Here is an 18,355-nt window from a genome sequence, read left to right on the forward strand (position 1 = left end):
CCCCCCCCCACCCCGCCGCCGCCTCCCCGCACCACACACGCTTTTTTTCTTAAAACAATCCTCCGGGCTCTCTCGCGGCGGCTGGCGGACAAGGGGAGCGTCACGGGATTCTCCAACGGGAGAAAAAGGCGGAAAAAAAAAAAATTCTCTCTTAGTCCAAAAAAAAAAAAAAAAAAAAAAAAAGATTGGATGCTGGACAAAGACCTGCGATGGCAGCGCGGGAACGGCCACGGTGGTGCCGCCGGGAGCGGGAGACGATGCTCTGGGAGCAGGAGGTGATGCTCTGCATCCCGGGACAAGGCAGGCGGCCAGCAGGGCTATCTCTGGGATTGGGGTTCCTGCGCCGTGAGGTCAGGGAGAGGGGCACGCAGCCCAACACCCTCCCACCCAATTAGTTTTCGGACCGTTTCCAATTTCAGCGCAGGCGAGCGGGTGGTTTGAGCTCAGGGATGGGACGTCGGAGCAGAGCCCAGCCCAAATTTGGGCATGGCTATTAGCCAAGAGGTTAATTAGCGATTGGAGGAAGAATTCTGAGGGGCAGGGAAGTCCCTGCCTGAAGGCACAGGGGGGTTGGGGTCACTGGCAGTGCCTGGGCTGGGGACTAACCCACGCCTGGCTGGGCTGCCCAGGTGCTTTCCAGGCTTTTGCCGGAAAGCAAACCTTTTCCCCGGTGCAGGAAACCCCTCAAGATGCATGGAGTTGGTAGATTATTTTTAAATTAATTTCTATTTGTTTGCCTTAAGAGCTGATTTATGGCTGCAATCAGCTCCAGAAGTGAGGAGGGTGCAGCAGACGGCAGGGAAGGGTTCGACATGGAAGGGCTGAGCTGAGAGATGGGCACACGTGGACCAAGGAGGACCAGGGCATGCTCATGCTCCACATTTCTCCTCCCAGAAAAGGGGGTATTTCCAGCATCTCTTCAGAAAACAAGCAATACAGCACTGGCACCCTTAAAATCCAGCAGTCACTGCTATAACCCACGGGGGAGTTGGCGTCACGGGGCTGTGCAACACAGACCCCCTGGGGATGCCGGGTGATTCCTGAATCACAGTTTCAGCCTCACATACCCACTGCACACACCAGCCCCCAGCTCAGGGAGCCCTCTCAAATCCTTCCACATTTCTTAATCATCTCAGTTTCTTTCCTAAGGCAGCGCCCAGGACATCCTCCTCCCTCACAGTTCCACACTGCTGCCGCATCATCTGTAGATGCTCCTGCACAGACCAATGCTATTCCTGCAACAGCAAGTCTGAGATGAGGCAGGGAAGAGCACATTCCTGGCTGTGGCAAAGCCACAGGATGAATTGCACCGTTCCCTTCCCTCACAAGTCCCGGAGCTCAGTCACAGACAGACTCTGGAGCTGCTCTGGAGCTGCATTTCAAAGCCCAGCAACCACAGCGGCTTTAGAGAGTCCTGGCTGCAGAGGGAAGCCTGGAGACAAGTCTCGCATGCAAAGCAAGAGATCAAAAACCAGGTGAAGAATCAGGACAGTCCAAGACGTAGTTATTTTTCAACTTTCCCAGGTCTGGAAAGGCCGGATTCAGCAGAGTCAGGTTCAGCTCCCAGCTGTGCTGCAACCTCATCATGCGTCCACCTACTTCTCCAGGGACTAAAAACCTCTCCTAAAGCTCAGCCCAGGGAGCTTAGCTTTATTTTCTGTAAAAAAAACACACCAGGGGGGTGGTGGTGTCAGGGCTTCCAGCTGAGCAGACGTGGAGGATGCGAGGTCCCCGCGGGCTCAGCCAGGTGAACATCACCCTGTGGTTTTTCCTTTGGCATTTCCCAAGCAAGGGTTACCCAAACCAAACCCCAAGCAGCTTATGGAGATTAGCATACGAGACATTAAAGCTATGCTTTAATTATAAATATATGTGTTGGCAGAGGACAGGGCGGGTGCTCCAGGATCAAAACAGCTCAGAAGGGCCATTAGAAAGTAGCTTTGAGGCGGTGAAATGTGGCCAAGCTCCCCCGGGGTCCTGAGGAGCTTCTGAGAAACCCCCAGAGAGGCCAGTGTGGTCACACTCCCAGCTCCACGTGTGACGTACACCCTGTTCCCAAACCAGGCAGGAATGGCTAAAAATACCGGTGTCTCTCCCTCCCCCGAGCGCAGCTGAGAACCGTTTCCGTTGACTCATTAACCTGCTGAAGAGGCATCAAACACTCTGGTCGGGACCCACCCCGACGGAGGGTGACGGAATCCCGATCCCGGGGATGGCCAAGCCCTGCTCCAACACATGATGATCCCTCTCCCAGCGCCATTTCAGCACATGGAGCAAGTCATGGTAGACTGACTCACAACCCTGCACTTCTGGGGTGTTTTCCACCAAGGGACAAGCACTAGACAGGACAGGGGACAGCAGTTGGTCCCCATCCCTGTGGATAGGATGTTGCACGTGGTCCTTGCAGGGGTGAACACACTGATTTACAACCCCCAAAAGTCTGGGGCTGCCGTCCATCCTGGTGGCTTTTTGTTTCAGGGCAGGTCAGGCAGAGGCTGGGGGCTGGATTCCCACAACTCTGGGCTGGGATGTGTCTTCCCCCTCCACGCTGGCCCAGAGTGAGCACCCGTGTGAGGGGGAGGCGCATTAATAATGCACCGCGCTGCCGACCCATAAATCTCCAGCATGATTCATGGCCAGTGTGAAGGGTGATGGAGAAGGCCTTGTCCAAGGTCAGACAGCAAGTCCCAGGGGACAGCCTGGGAACGGGAACAGCGGCCCCAAATTCCCACCCTGCTCCCAGCACCGAGCCCAGGCCAAATCTGGGTCTGCTCAGCACGAGCACGTGCATTTGTTGTGTCTGCTGCACATCCTTAAGGAGTTACAAGCAGTGGTCCAACGCTGCAGCTACTCCAGCAGGGCTCCAGGAGAGCTCTGCAGATCGGATAATCAAAAGCATGAATGAGTTGCGGGGGTGTATCAGAACCTGTGAGCTCTGCTGCCAAGCCACTGTCCCAGCTCTGCTCTACCTGTCTGCTTGCCTGGTTGTGGTGACTCCCAGCACCCCCTCATCCCACTGCGGTGCTGGCAGAGCTGGGGTGCCCATCCCAGTCCCCCCCATCCCATGGCTGTCGTGCTGGGCTCTCCCTGTGTGTGGCTCTGCGCTCCACCAGCCCTTTGTTCGCTCCGTCCCCGCTCGCGGCGCACAAGGCTTTTCCTCCAACCCACCAGCAACAGGTTTTGTCCCTCCGCAGCAATGCGGGCACTGAAAGCATCCCGAGGCAGATGTTTCTGCGACCTCTGACCCAAGACTAATGTTTTCCTTTCTGTGCTAAGCTGCCATCTGCCACGGCCGGCACAGATGACACCCAGGCGCTCCCGCAGCCCACCCCGCCCCGGCACAGCTCCCGCATGGCGGCACGGGGGCTTTGTTCAAATTTGGGATGTGTCAGCCCTGCACAAGCACAGCCCGGGGGCTGGGGAGTGTTTCCGAGGTGCTGGGTGCATGGGGGGATGCCCTGGATGTGGGGGCTCAGCCTGCACCACCCTGCAGCTCACACCACCCACTGCTCTCACGTCCTCCCAAGGGACCCCGAGACGGTGGCAGGGCTGGAGGTAAAACCCACCTCAGGCTTACAATGCACAAAATAAGCCATCAAGCAAAACGGAAACCAGGTGTAAGCTGGAGCACGGCCACTGGATATGCAAGAGCTTTCTCTTACCCAAATCTCATCGGGGCCAGCCCCACATTGTGGGAGGGGCTAGTGGGGAGCCCCATTCCAGCCCCTGGCCCCGCATCCAGGCTGCCTCTTATCTGCTCTGCTATCACATAACCTCTTCCTCACCCTCATCTGCTGGAAGCATAAACGGCCGTGGTTGTTTTCCCCAAAGTATGAGCAGCGTGGGAAAGCTGAGCAGGGGAGGCTCGGGTCTTCCCTCAAGCCCCATTTTAGGGGTACTTGACACTAATGGGGCAGCAGCACACCCAGGTGGTGGGTGTGGGGTCTCCCACCCTGGGGGGCAGCCCCCACCCTGACAGGCTGGGTTGGGGGGATCTCTGCTCCATGATCTCTGCTCCATGGTACCTGTGGCTCGGAACAGCACCTCAGATGAGTCACTAGTCCCTGTGAGAGCCACCCCGGTGCAGAGAAGGTTCAGGAACCATGACCATGACCTTGCATGGTGCAGAGGGTCCCCACCAAGGGACCATCACACCCCCAGAATCCTCTGCACCAACAAATGCATGGCATGACCAGCAGATGCCTGTGCCAGCATGGTCTGGAGCCAGCGGAGTGAATCAAGTGGCCAAACATGATCAGGACACTCAGATTTCTCATGCTTGTTGGCAACAGCTGAAGGAAGGAGAAACAACCTGCAGGAGAGTCTCCCTTAGCTGCACGACAGCCCACAGCCCCTGCAGGCTGCTCCCAGCTGCAGAGCAGTGACACAACCCTACCCTGCTGTCCCCAAACCCCTCGGGGTAACCGTCATCCTCGGGCTGACAGGGAACCACAACTGCCTGCTCCACACCTTCCCCTGCACCCCAGCAGCTGCAGACCCTGGGTGACAGGGAAGCCTGCTTTCCATCAGCCAGCCACACACAGGAGTCACCTTTCCAGTTGCGCCAGTGGCTTCCTGCCGGGCACAGCCTGGAAGCAACAGCCCAGCTTTCTCCTGAAGTTACACCCTTCCCCGTAAGACACGTTTGCTCACTGCCAGCCCAGGGATCCCTGATCTGCCCTGGCTCCAATCCAGGCAGAGAAAGGGCCAGTGCTTGGGGATATGTCTCCATGTCCCCGAGAGAACAGACATGCTTCTTAATCCATCTTATTCCATTCATTCTTATTCCGCTGCCTCCCCAAGAACCCCTCCCATGCTGCACAGAGCAACAGGTGTGTACTCCTGTCTACAGGAGGGCTTCCCAGCGGCATCAGCCTGCCTTGGAAACACCCTGCTGAGCACAGGAGCACACTCTGGAGCCAGGGAAAGGTCTGGAAAATGGTCCTGCTGGAAAAGGAGAGCTCAGCACCCTGCTCTCTGCTCCCACCTCTCATTCAACTCCTGGCCTGGCACCATCACTCTGCTCAAGTGGCACGATACACCTGGAGCCAGCAGAAGGAAACGGGAGCAGGGAGACAAGGAACATTTTGGACTCTGCCTTGACCTCCCTGGGGCATGTGGGGCTGTGGATGCTCCCTCTGCCCTGGCAGGCAGGGGCTGGGGGCTGCTCGAGCCCCCTCCAGCAGCAGGCCCGGCCGGGCTCACCGCGCCTCACCTGCAGCTCCGCTCTGTGGTTTCTGGCACAAACGTGGCCGTTAAGAAACCAAAGGCTCTGCCACAGCTCCCAGGAGAGCCAAGGCATGAAGGCAGAGCTGCCCAGCTCCCCTCACCCACGTGGGGCACCCCGACTGGGTGATGCACCCCAAAGCTCCCCCGGCGCCGGCACAGCCCCACAGAAACCTCCAGCAGCCACAACGCAGCTCCCAGCACCAAAACCCAGCACGAGACCAAACTGGTGGTTTTTTAAGAAGTCCCATCCAGGCCCTGCTTTATTAAACACTCTGGGACACCAGCCTGGGAAAAAAGCAGAGTTTCACACAGGGAGGTGGTTGGCAAAGCAGCAGGTTACTCCAAGTGACATCAGGTTAATAAAGCAGGAGCAGATCTCCACTCTTGTTTAATTAAAAAAGCAAACTGCAATCCCAAGTCTTTGATGTGTTTTTTTTTTCTTGTTCCATTTCATTTTTGACCTAGCCCAAGCCATCTAATTGAGATTTTAAGATCCAGACTTTCATCTGGAGAGAAACTAAAGGAATTCCCAAACCTGGATATGCTCATGGACAGGAGTGGGGAAAAACGTGCTACAGCCCAGTTCCTCCTACGAGCTTGAAGGGAGAGGGAAAAAAATGGCTTTGTTTCTTAAGCAGACATTAGTCAGGATAGTTTGGGAATCAAAGTTCCCATTGTAATGAAAAACAATATAATCCCATTACTAAGCAGAGTGGCCAGGCTATTCACCGGGTGGTAACTGGCTACCTGGGAAGGAGCTGCCTTTCAATGGAGCTTCATTCACAATAAACATGAAAGATGTCGAAGGAAGAGCCCAAGACAAAACTCGCCCTCATTCCCACCCTCAACAATGGCTGCTATGAAATATTTGTTTTCCCCAGTTGATGTTTTTTATATCCTCTCCCGGTGTAAAGCTGCACGGCCCCATTGTTTGTGGGAGCTCGGCTCACTCCGCTCATCCCGGCCCCTGCTCCTTCTCTTGGAGGAGCCCATTTATGGGGCCACCATGAAGGATGTGCTTCCAGCAGAGGATCCCCAGGGAACACAGCCCGGGCTGAGGCCAGCACATGATCCCACCACCCACCCACAGGACAGGGGTGGCTTTCCTGGGGCAGGTCCTCCAACAAGTGCCAACGGTGCCCAGTGTGCCCATCAAACACCAGTATGGCACCCAGCTCTTTTCCTCCTCTGTGGTGCTGCCGACACCTCTGGTATCTGAGAGCACTCCCTGCAACTGCTCCCTGCTCTGGTTTCTCATTTGTAAACTTTTCCCCCTTAAAAACGCTTCATTCTTTGAGCCAGCAGAAGGAAAAGTCAGAATTTGGGGGAGGTGAGGAATTTCCACCTCCCCAGGCTGCCCACCAGCCCAGCACTGCTGGTGCCCAAGGCCACTCTCCCTTCCCTATCCCTTTTGGGGTAAATGCCCATTTTTCCCCGCTTTGGACTCAGTGCTGTCCACACTTGCTGCCTGTGCAGGGTGAATTCACAGTGCTGTGCTCCCAGAGCTCTGGCACTGGTGTCACACCTCTCTAAGGAAATGATGAACTCTCTTTTTTTTCCCCTTTCCCCTTCAAACCAAGTCTTGGTTAAACACCGCGCAGCCCAAGAGCCAAATATGGAAAACTCCCACGCGTGACCCCACCATCCCACTCTTCTAATCCTGAACATAAAACCCACGATTAGGATCTGAACAGCCACCAAAAGTTTAAACAAGCTAAATTTAGCTCCAATATTTATAAACAAAGAGGAGAGGGGGGTTTAGCAGAGCACACGGGTGCCCCTGTGGCACAAAGCCAACCGAAAGCCAGAGAAATTCCCGCCGGGGATGTTTCAGTGAGATGGGGAGCGGGCAAAGGTGGCAATGGCCAGACAGTGATGGATCCAGCTCCCCCCCAAGCTCATGGCCACAAAGCTGCTGGCTTCCCCTTGCAAGCAAAGCTCCCAAAAATTGTTACGAGCAACAAAACCCTTGCCCACTTGGAAACCATGTGCTGAGGGATGTAAAGCATCACCGAGCAGACGGGTATCAGCTCCCGGGATCTGTATCCTGGGATTTCTGTTGCTGCTGAGTTTAACCAAGGAAACGGCGAGGGAGGGAGGGAAGACTCTGCCTCCGACACCTTTTGCCGGCAGAAATCCCTGTGTCAACATGACGCCCTCGCCGAGGGAGCAGGGACAATGGTGGCGGCTCTGCCCTCCGGCCGCAGCCTGCATTCCTGCCCCCCTCCCCTGGAAACCCCCCTTTTGTGGGGAGCAGCAGGCCCTGTGAAAGGGCCGTCTGTCGCCCTGCCTTTTGACTTGGAGGTCTGTGTCTAACATTTTAATAGGGGCTGGGGGCCAGGGAGAGGCCCCCCCTCCTCCCGGGCTGCTCCCCCGCGGGGTCACTCTCCCAGCCCGCCCCAAAGTCGGGCAGCGGGTGTGAGGGTGGGAACTGGGAGCTGATGGTGTGGCACATCCCACTGTGGATGGCCACATTCCTCCACCTGCTCAAGAGGAGCCATCCAATGGGTTAACCACCCATGAGTGCCCTTGGGAGGGTGTCCTTCCAATCCCCTGTGCAAGGATGCATTGGTGGGGTGGGAACACTGGGGCATGAACTCCTCCATGGCTGCTCATCAACAGCAGAAAATTTCCATCTTAAAATAAACCACTAGACACTCACAAATGCTCAACTCCCAGGCAGTGATGCCAGTGGGGAGAGTGGTCCTTGGGGTTCCATCACCCTGCTGACACCAGCTCTCAGCAAGGGGACATAGGACAGAGCAGCTGACAAAGCTAAGTGCCCTAGTGCCAAAGGCTCCTTTCCGTGCTTCTCCTGGGGACAGCTGTGGCAGACACAGGTAGTGCCACATCACACCAGGAGCCACAGGGGAGGATGAGGAGGAACTGGCAGCTGGATGCAAGGCTCAGCCCTTGCAACAGCCAGGGACTGATCCTGCAAAGCTCAGGAGGTCCAAGCAAACATGGCACTGCCAATCTCAGCTACACTGACTTCAGATCAAGCTCAAAGCAACAGGCTGCTCAGCCCGTGGGTGCCCCTCCAGCACCCAGTCCTCCCACCCCACCCCACCACCAGGCCACTTGCCTGCAGGGTGCCCCTTCTATTAAATAAGGGCAATGTTATAGCATCATTAAAACTTAATAAATCCATTTCCCCTATAAATACCATTAAATTCAGATTTTGGGGAAGGGAATTAGGGTGAAAACTTGTTAAAAGAAAATGACTCCTGCGCAAATAAATTTTTGCAACTTGACTGAGCATGAAAGTTTCCCATTAAAATGCAGCTCGGCTCCCTTTGCTGGAAATGTGCAAGAGCCTAATAACCAGGGCCTAAACATTAACTGTTTAACTGGCTTTTCCAATATTAACTCCAGGCTGCCATGGGGGGAAGGGGAGGACGTGACGGATGAAGGCTTAAAGCAGACATTAATTACTGCTGTGCCAGGGAGGCACACCCCGAGCGCACACCGCTCGCTTCTCACCACCACCCTGTCCCAGGGCACATGGGGGGAGGCTGGGGCTGTTCTGAGCAGGGCCAGGGGTTGGACTCAATGATCCTTGTGGGTCCTTTCCAACTCGGGATGTTCTGTGATTCCATGATTCCCAACAGACACCAACGTTGGACGCGGCAGAAACCCCACTGCATGAAAAGTAGTGGGCACGATTGTTGCCTCATCAGCTGATGGCCACTGTAGGTCCCTTCCAACTGTAAATATTCTATTTTGCGGGGCAGAGCTCCCCATATGGCCCAGCCAAACACCTCTCCCCCATCCCCAACACCTCACACAGGCTTTACTCCTGTCTCTCTCACACCAAGCACTGCATATACCAATGGGAACCACCATCATCATCAGGCTGCCCAGAGAAGCTGTGGCTGCCCCATCACTGGAAGTGTCCAAGGCCAGGTGGATGGGGCTTAGAGTAGCCTGGCCTAGTGAAAAATGTCCCTGCCCATGGCAGGGAGTTGGAACAAGATGGTCTTTGAGGTCCCTTCCAATCCAAACCATTCCACAATTCTCACCTAATTCACCTCCCTGAACCAGGATGCAGCTGGCAGGCTGTGCTGCTCCTTCTTGCACTGAGACAGGTTTTGATGTTCAGGTAACCAACTGCAAATAGAGGGAAACTGAGGCACTAAGCACACCTTTCTGGAGGTATGTGGGAACCCCAACCCCATCCCATAAGGCCCCCTGCCCATGGGGTACCTGCCAGCATGAGGCAGTGAGAGGAGAGGACTTGACCCACAAGACAAGCACTAGAGTTGTAGACAGAGATGCTGCAATGGGTCTGGGTGCTGCCACACTCTGAGGAAGGCAGAGTCCACACATGGGTGTGCAGGTGTGAACAGGCACCTTCACCCCTGGCCAGATGGTCACCTGGAAGCAGCACTGAGCTGCTCCACCAGCAGGAGCCACATGTTAAACACTGGGGTATTCCCAGCTGGGCATCTCTAACTGTCCTGGGGCTCTCCAGGCAGGCAGATGGGAGCTGCCACAGGGTTTGGTGTCACTGAGACCCAGCAGGTGCTGCCAAGACTTCCCAACATCGCACACAACAGACGTGCAAAGAGAGTTGTGATATGAAATCCAACTGGGGCTTCCAAAGCCCTTTAGCCCCCAAGTCTGCGACCCTGATCAGACCCTGAGAATGCCAGAGGTGCAAAGGCGTGGCCTGACCCTCACACCTCTCTGCTCCTGGCTGTCTCCACATCCAGATACCCAGGAATCAAGGATGCAACATTCCCCCTCAACACCAGAGCAGCATTTCTATGCTTATTCCAGATCTTTGGCTGATGCCAGTAGCTGCAGTTTTACTCCACACCAAAGTGCAAGCACAGCCCTGGGCTGGTGAGCACCTCAGAACACTGAGGGCTTACAGTCTCTGAGATGGGAGTAACACCAACCTGCTGCTGCCAGCACCTCTCCAGGCCAACCCCAAGGAGCCCAGCACTGCAGGATGGTGCCCTTCCAGGATAGATGGTCTGGGAAAGCTGGGATGCCTTCTCCCCGCAGCAAATCTGGGCTCTTAAGGGTACCATGCAGCAAGACAGTATCAGGGATTGGTAGGATTTGGGCACAGCTGCTGGGCTGGGTGGCTGCAGCACCATCCTTCAGGCACTGGGGCTCAGCACCATGTGCCAAGGGCTTGTAATGAGATGAAAACACCATTCAAGAAGCATCTGGAATCACCTCAAGCCATCACCTCTCTGGCCTGATGGACTTTCTAACCCTGGACCCCAAGGCAAAGAGCTGTGGGAACAGCCCAGGACCAGCCTGGGGAGCAGTGAGTGAGCAGCCCAAGTCCCCACGGCACTGCCTCATCCCAGGTGGCAGCAGGAGCTGGGCAGTCCTCAGGGATGACTGGACACAGCCTGAGTTGAACAGGTGGATCCTGAACACCTTTTCAGTTGCTGGGATGGAGGCAGGATTCAACTGAGATCCCACTGCAGGCCTGATTTCCGAGGGAGAGTTAAGTTGTATCCCAGAGGCTCTTCCACTCCACAGCTCCAATACATGGTCTAAAACCTTCACCTGGAGTTTGGCAGCACGTTAACCACAGAGAATTCTCCATCCAGATCCAGAGTGTACCAGCTCTCCCTGACTGCACCCCGAGGCTACTCCCTCGTTAAACACACTGATGCTCTATAAATTTCACATTCCACTCATGTACACACGCCGTTACCACTTGGGACACCTACCAACACGAGCAAAAACGAGGCTCACCACCCCTCCAGGCCTGGAAAAAGCAGGTTAATTTCCAAACAATGTTATTTTAAAACTTGCTAACTGCTTCCTGATTATGTTGTCCGAGCCCTTAATTGGTGCACAGCCTGGTCTTGCAGTGACTTATACGTGTCACCCTCATGCTACATACAATAAACCATAACAGCCTTGGAGGTGAGGCCAGGGATGCAGAATCAGCTGGAACAAATGGACGTGTTGTGGCTGCCAGCAGGGAGGAAGAGAGCGAGTCAGGGGGTTCAGGTGGAACAGATTTTGGTGGATTAAAACATACCCCATACAACAAAGTGAGAGACCTCCAGGAGCTGCCCATGGAACACTGCATCACATCATGAAGATTGAAGATGACCCTGCTCATTGCAGGGAGGCTGGACCAGGTGACCTTTAAATGTCCCTTCCAAGGCAAGCTGCTCTGGGGTCACACATCTAACAGCTGTGAGTAAACAGCAGGAAGCAGCCCCTCTGATCTCTGGTGATGATGGCCACTGTGAGTACTGCATCCCCCCTGCATCCCTGAGCAAATTTATCCCAGCAGGCAGCACCCCATCTCTCCTGCTCATCTCTGTGCTGCAGGGACTGCTGAGGGAGCCACTGAGACATCTCTTCAATGTCACCCACGCTGGCCACGCAGTGCAACCCTCTGCCCATCCCAACCATCCAAGCCATGAGAAAAACCTCAGCTCAAGCAATAAAATCCCAAGGCAAGTGAACAGGAGAGAGTAGGACCAGCAGAGACAACTGATAGCCATTGAGACACCTTGCAGAGAGGAGAGGTGTAAACAGATTCTTTTCTAAAAGAGCTAAAACCCCTGCTGCTGTCCCAATGACCTCACCAGCTGGGCTTCTCAGCTAAGTTTCTTTTCCACTGGAATTCACAACAGGTGACACTTATGTATTTTTAATCTCCCCTCTTACCCATTTCCACCTTGTTCTTTCCGAGAATGAGATCAGACTTGAAAGAGCCACCAAGAGTTCTCAACATGGCTGAATCACTGCTCCCCTAGTTCTTTAAGGGCTTCCTCTGGTTGATTGTTCAACACTCCACCCTCTTCCTCTCCAGCACCGAGACTGCATTTTTTCTTTGTTATTATTTCATGGAAATAACGTTGGGTTAAAGCACATGAGAAAAACCAAACCAGAAGGAAACTTCCGCCCTTTACAATGAGATAACAATGACTGAGCAGTTGAATAACTTGAAGGGTACAGAGACTTGCGGGGCTCACATCACTCCTCTGCCTTCCTGGTTGTCTCCTGAAAGAGTTTTGAGCTAAAATAATCATCTCTTCCCGCTATGGTCCCCCTCTGAATATTTCTTCCCGTGTTTCTGGCCCGCTGCCCGTGGAAGCTGGTGGTGGCAACAGGCACCAGCTCAGGAGCCATTGCCCTGGCTGAACTACAACACCACACTGATTCATAAACAGAGGAAGTACTTTAGCAAACCGACTTTTCCCCCTTTTCAGCACAAACCTAGTGATTAATTTAACTTATTCCTTCCCTCTGCCGTCTCGTTTGCTTCTATGGGCAAAAGGATGACAACCCAGGCATAGCTCCTCTGACTTTAATGGTGAGAGGCTGGAAACTCAGCCCTCTTTCATTCCATCTGCTTTTAACTAGCGGAGCAAGGGAGGTCCTGGGAATAAATGTCACATGGCACAGAGAGCTAAAATCAGCCCGACTCATTTGCAGGGATGCCAGTCAAAACTAGAGTTATCCAACAGTCTAATTAGGAGCTATCACTAGAAGTCAAAACTGCCTCTTGGAAAAACCTTCTCATTTTGTCTGGGAAAATGCCTTAGCCAAAGGCAAGTGCCTTTTCTGGAATGCCACAGCTCCCCAGTGCCACCAAACCTCATGTCAAACCCCGCAGCAGCCACCAGCTCCAGACTGGACCTTTTAAAGCTCCAGCTCTGGGACAGAAACACCCTGTGCCTTCAGCTGGGGTTTGTGCAAGACACAGGAAACTCTGCTGCTGCTACTCTTCCAGCACTGGAAGACCCGGACAACCCTGCCAAGATGGAAAACAGCTCCAAAGCAGCTTAATTAGGGCGCTTCTGTCGCGAGCCCTCCAGCCGATCCAACGCTCAGTCCCCTCCATTCAGTCAAAGCCCTGCGTGCCCCGCGCTGCCTGGCAAAGGGACAAGCAAGATAAGGCACCTGGAGCTTTACAAACCACCCCTGTAAAATAATAAAGGCAGAGAAAGCTCCTTGTCTCGCACCGGCGATCCCCTTTCCGCAACGGGGCCGATAACCCGGGTTTGGAGTTATCAGAGTCGTCTCCACGTAACCCAACGAGCTCTGTCCCGCCACAAGCACCGGGACACTCGTCCACTGGAGTAGCGTCTCCCTCATACGCTATTTATTTCACTCCACTTTCTAATTGGATTTGTGGGGGCAGTACAATGGGGCTTTATGGCCAAACTTTGTTAAGTGCCAGGCCGAGCAGAGATGTGGCCAGCAGCCAAAATGGTGCATTTCACGCAGGCGCCAAAGGGCAGTGCCAAGCTTTTCTGCGTCTGGTATCTGTGCTCTTGGCTCTGCTTTGTTTAAGGAGCTTGGAAGCAAAACTCCTCGTAAAGAGATATTCAAACAAGTGAAAAACCAGGGTTTTGCGAGTTGCTATCAGATAACTTGGGAAGTTGCACCTCCTCTAGCCTGGCTGTACCTCTAATATCTACCCCCATCGCCCTGCACAGGACAAGAGCTTTAACACACCGAGCACACACACCTTGGGCTCCTGCAAAAATAACTCACACACAGTCACGAAGCCATCACGGCGTCTGCAGCCAAGAGAGAGGCAGTTATTCACAGCCAGCAAGCAAGAAGTTGTATAAAGTTAACTTTTTCTCTTAAAAAAACCCCACCCCAAGCCCACTTCGGTGGCTTCTCCAAATAGAGCTCGCACACATCAGATCTAATTAGATTCCATCACCATCTGCACATGAAATGTAAATCAGGAGTTGCAGAGACTTAAGAAAAAAAGGAAAGAATGACCACAAGGAAAAGGAGGGGTGTAAGGTTGGGGAGGGGGTGGAGGGTTGGGCATTCTGGGAAGCCATACATGATTAGTCACACAGCATTAATCTGCCTCCCTTAACAATAGCTGCCGAATTTCGACCGAATCCCAGCTGTCGCTCTTTGAATGAAAGAAAACAAGATTTAGAGCGTCAAGCGTTGGTAAGGGCTTCTGTGCAAAAAAAAGTGGCGTGCATTCATTAGTGGCTCACAAAGGGACCCAGCCTTTGTCCATTAAATTGCTCATGTGCCTGATTGATTTGCTGATTTATTTGCACCAAAGGGTTGGGGGGCTCAGCTTGGAGAAGGGGGTGGGAGGTGCCCGGCTACTGGGCAGAGTAACGGCACCCAGGCGGATTTGCAAAAAAGCAACACACATTGTCAAGGGAAACTGCCATTCAACAGGTTGGGATTGGAAATGCCTTCAGGTTCCTCCGCCGAGGACTTCCTATTTGGAAATTTGGGGTGGGTGGGAACGTCTCCCCGCCTGCTCTCGGCTCAGGCCACGTTCAACAGGCAGAGGGGAAATCTGGCCGGAAAACAGAGCCTTGCCCATTCACATTTCTTTTATGGAATAGTTTTATAAAGGGAGCTGGAGTCTTATTCATTTCTCTTGGTAATTGTTCCCTGGGAGCCTGGAGTGAATCGGCCATCGCTGCGGTGGGTCGGTTGGTCCTTCAAAGAGTCCCAACGCTTTACACATCCGTTTCCCCACAATCAGCTTGGAGAAAGCCCCAGCCTGGGTGCCAGGTCCCGCCAGGAACACCAGGCTAGACCACAGCTTGGCACCAGCACTGGCAGGGCTGTAGGAGGAGGTGGCCCTGCTCCCCTGGGGATGGACGTGGACATCATTGGGGCAGCTCCAGCAGCCAGAGCCACTCCATGAAACCTCTCTTGAGTGTTTATTGGAGATGTACTGGTCACCCCACAAACTGCAAGGGGCTGAAAGGCAATGCTTCAGGGCCAGGAGGGAGTAGCTGGAAGACAGACAGACAGACAGCCTCCCTCCACGCCCGATGGTCCAACAAGCGCCGCGGGCTGGCCCTACCTCCTGCTCCATCAGCAGGGCAGTCTGCATAGGTTAACACCAGCAAAACATGGCCCTTTGCCCATGTTTTTCCACCCAGCTAGGAACAAAGCCCGATCCTGCCAAACTCGCGGTGACTCCTACACAAGCAGGTTATTCTTGCCACTCAAGGAAAGAAAACGCATCTTGCCCTATTAAATCCAGAGCCTTCAAAGCAAAGTCAACATGCATGTCAATACTTTGGTCGGGAGAGATGAAAATCCTCTGGCTCCTCCATACTTACTGGCACACCTCCGTCCCGTTGGGAAAAGTTTCACACTTGCCCCCGTTGAGGCAGGATTCGGCGAGCTGCGTGCACCGTAAACCTGCAAACAGAGGGACAGCGTTAGACACAGCACAGGTCCCGGGTGGCAGCAGTCACCCAGATTGGGGACAGGCTTGCTGAGACCCCCAGAGCCCCCTGCACCTGTGCAGCCTGGCGAGGTGGGGGTACAGCACCCAGCAGCCCCCACCCGCAGGGTGATGGGGGCAGGCAGGGACCGCGTGGCCTCAACTCTGAGAGGCTCGCCTAAAAATAAACTCAGGGTGGGCTCGAGGGTAGGCTGTGCCTGCTCCTCCAGCAGGAGGACTGACAGAGCGAAACCCCAGATTAGGCCCTTGAGTGACAAATGCCATTTGGGAAAAACCATCTGCCCCAGGGCCCATGAGTTACCACGAACTCGGTAACGAAATGAGTCGCCCGTCATAACTTGCTGTGAGTACAGGTTTCATTGTCTGGCCCTCAGAGTCAAATTCTGCAGAGTTACCACAGCAACTCGCTGAAAGTACCAGAATCGCTTCCGATTTCCACCCCGGCTCGCTCTTCCCCTTCTCTGCCCCGCTCGCTCTTCACGGTAACTGGTTCTGTGACACGCGTGTGCAGCCGGGGCAGTTTCACATTGAGCCATTTCAGCTTTGCACTGCCACCACCACAACCAAAATCGTGCCCTGGATGGGCACCGAGCCCACGCACCCCAGGAACACCCCGCTGGGGCTCTGGCCCCAGCCCCACGTGTCCCCGTGGGGGTTTGGGGACCACTCCGGGTCAGGCACAACTTCCTGCAAACTTTGCCTCCGAGGGCTGCCAGCCACGCTGTGGGATGAGGGCAGCCCTGCTGCCTCCGCTCCCCAAAACCCTCCCAGGGCTCTCCGGAGCAGGCTGCTAGCTCGGCCCCGGGACGTGGGGAGCACCGCAGGGCTCCGGCCCCTCTGTCCCGCAGCGCCGTCCGCTTTTGGGGCTCTTTTTCCCGGCCCCAAACCCGCCACCCCCGACGGTCTCGCAGCGCTTTGCGGCGAAGCTCCCGGTCCCGCCCCGGGAGGGGGGAGCTCCGGGGGGGGCCCCGGGGGGCCTCGACTGACTTTCAAGAAACAGGAAACCGAGAAAAATTTGCAAAACGGTCAAAAGCTCTCGCAGAACAACAGCAGGAGCGCCCTAACCCCGCGCGCCCCTCCGCCGGGCCGAGCCCCGGTTCTCCGGCGCCCCCCGGTACCGAGCTCCGCTCCCCCGACGGCAGCGAGCGCCGCTCCCCGCGGCAGCCCCCGGCACCGAGCTCCGGTCCGCGGTGGCCCCGGGCGCCTCCTTCGGGGCACCGAGCCCCGGCCGCCGCCGCGAGGCTCAGCCCCGCTCCCCCCCCCACGGTTCCGGCCGCGGCTCCCCCGGCGCCGCCGAGCTCCGGCCACCCCCGCGGGGCTCAGCCCCTCCGTCCCTCCACGGTGCCGGCCCCGCTTCTGCCGGCGCCGCCGAGCTCCGGTCCTCCCGCAAGAGCCGAGCGCGGTCCCCGCGCATCCCGCGGCACCGAGCCCCGGTTCCCACGAGGAGCCGCGTCCCGGACCCCCCCACCGAGAGCGCCGCGCTCCGATCCCGCCGCAGCAGCCAAGTCCCGGTTCCCACGGGAATCTCCCGGCCCGGACCCCCCGGCGGCGCCGCGCTCCGGTGCCCGCCGTGCCCCGCCGTGCCCGGGGCTCCCGCCGCGCCCGGCCCCGCTCCCGGCAAACTTCCTGCGGGGCGGCCGGTGCGGGGCCCGCCTCGGCGGCGGCCCTCACCTCGCGTCAGGGCGGGCAGCAGGAGCACCAGGAGGCCGGGCGCCAGGAGCCGCTCCATCCCGCTCTGCTCCCGCCGCTCACAGCCGCATAGATCCGCGGGGCCTCGGCCGAGCCGAGCCGAGCCGAGCCGGTGCGGGTGCGGGTGCGGGTCCGCGCCTCCCCGCCGGGAGCCCCAAACACAGCGCGCCCGAGCGCAGCGACTCCGAACGCGGCGCCTCCCGCGGCTGCTCAGCCCCGGCGGGCCGGGCCGGGCGGCGGGGGGCGGGACGGGACGGTGCGGGGCGGGCCGGGCGCGGCGGGACGGGAGGGGATGGGACGGCACGGGCGAGACGCTCCTCCCTGCCCAGCCCCGGGGGCCGCCGCTGGGACCCCCCCTTCCCGCCACCGAGGGTCGCTGAGTGGGACGGGAGCGGGGCTGGGGGGTCCGCGCGGCCCCCGTGGGCAGCCCGGGGGTAGTCCCTTCCTTCCACGCAGGCACCGGGCACTTCCAGTGCAGCCCCCCGTATGCGGCCACCAGACACCCCCGATGCCGCCAACGGATTCCCCCGATGCGGACCCCCCCGGGCAACTCTGGACGCCCACGGTGCAACCCCCTGTGTAATCCCTTCGAGCCCGCGGTGCAGCCCCAGCACAGCATTCCAATGAGCAGAGCCCCAATGCAGCCTCGGACACCTCCATGCAGATTCCCCCAAGCAGCCTTCACATAGTTCCAGTGCAGCCCCTGGACATTCCCAGTTCAGCTCTCACCCCACCCTTGACGCAGCCGTCCCCATAATCCCAGTGCAGTTCCCCCATGATCCCAGTGAAGCCCCTGCACAGCCCCCCCCAGTACAGCCCCCTCAGCCCCTGCACAGCCCCTGGGGCCAGAGTGCCCACTCAGTGACCACAGGAGCACCCAGGTCCCCACGGCGTGTCCGAGCAGGGGCTCTGGGCACCCAAAGAATGGGACACTCGGGAATGGGGGTGTTTGTTTGTACCAGGGGACCAGGGCTTGGGCTGAGCATCCCCTGGGGGTCACAGGGTCCTGCACTGGGAAGCAGGGGGTGGGATTCACCTTCTGACCCGCAGCAGGACGCAGGTGCACACAGGTACACAGAGCCATTTCCCTCCCACCTTCCCGATCCGTGCAGGCAGCGCGCACGGAGCTGGGTCGGATGTTGTTTGTTTTGTGCTGTGAACTCATGAACTCGCAGGCAGAGCCTGGCCAGCCCCATGTGCCGCATCCACAAATAAACAAACACACTGGGAGAAGCAGGGAAGCCA

General features: G+C 56.6%; 1 protein-coding gene across 2 annotated transcripts in view; it reads right to left on the reverse strand.

Moving 5' to 3' along the window:
- NOTCH1 (notch receptor 1) overlaps positions 1 to 17,323 on the reverse strand; it is a 42,761-nt gene extending 25,438 nt beyond the window's left edge. For both annotated transcript variants that reach the window (XM_051807620.1, XM_051807619.1), the window contains exons 1-2: positions 17,093 to 17,323; positions 15,294 to 15,375 (exon numbers count right to left, since the gene is read on the reverse strand). In XM_051807620.1, the coding sequence (XP_051663580.1) occupies positions 15,294 to 15,375; positions 17,093 to 17,150 (140 nt within the window). In that variant the 5' untranslated portion in view covers positions 17,151 to 17,323. The remainder of the gene's footprint in view (positions 1 to 15,293; positions 15,376 to 17,092) is intronic.
- Between the last annotated feature and the right edge of the window lie 1,032 nt (positions 17,324 to 18,355).

Source organism: Manacus candei, unplaced genomic scaffold, assembly GCF_025592945.1.
Source record: "Manacus candei isolate 608988 ecotype Guabito, Panama unplaced genomic scaffold, ASM2559294v1 h1tg000071l, whole genome shotgun sequence".
In the NCBI taxonomy this organism is placed as follows: domain Eukaryota; kingdom Metazoa; phylum Chordata; class Aves; order Passeriformes; family Pipridae; genus Manacus; species Manacus candei.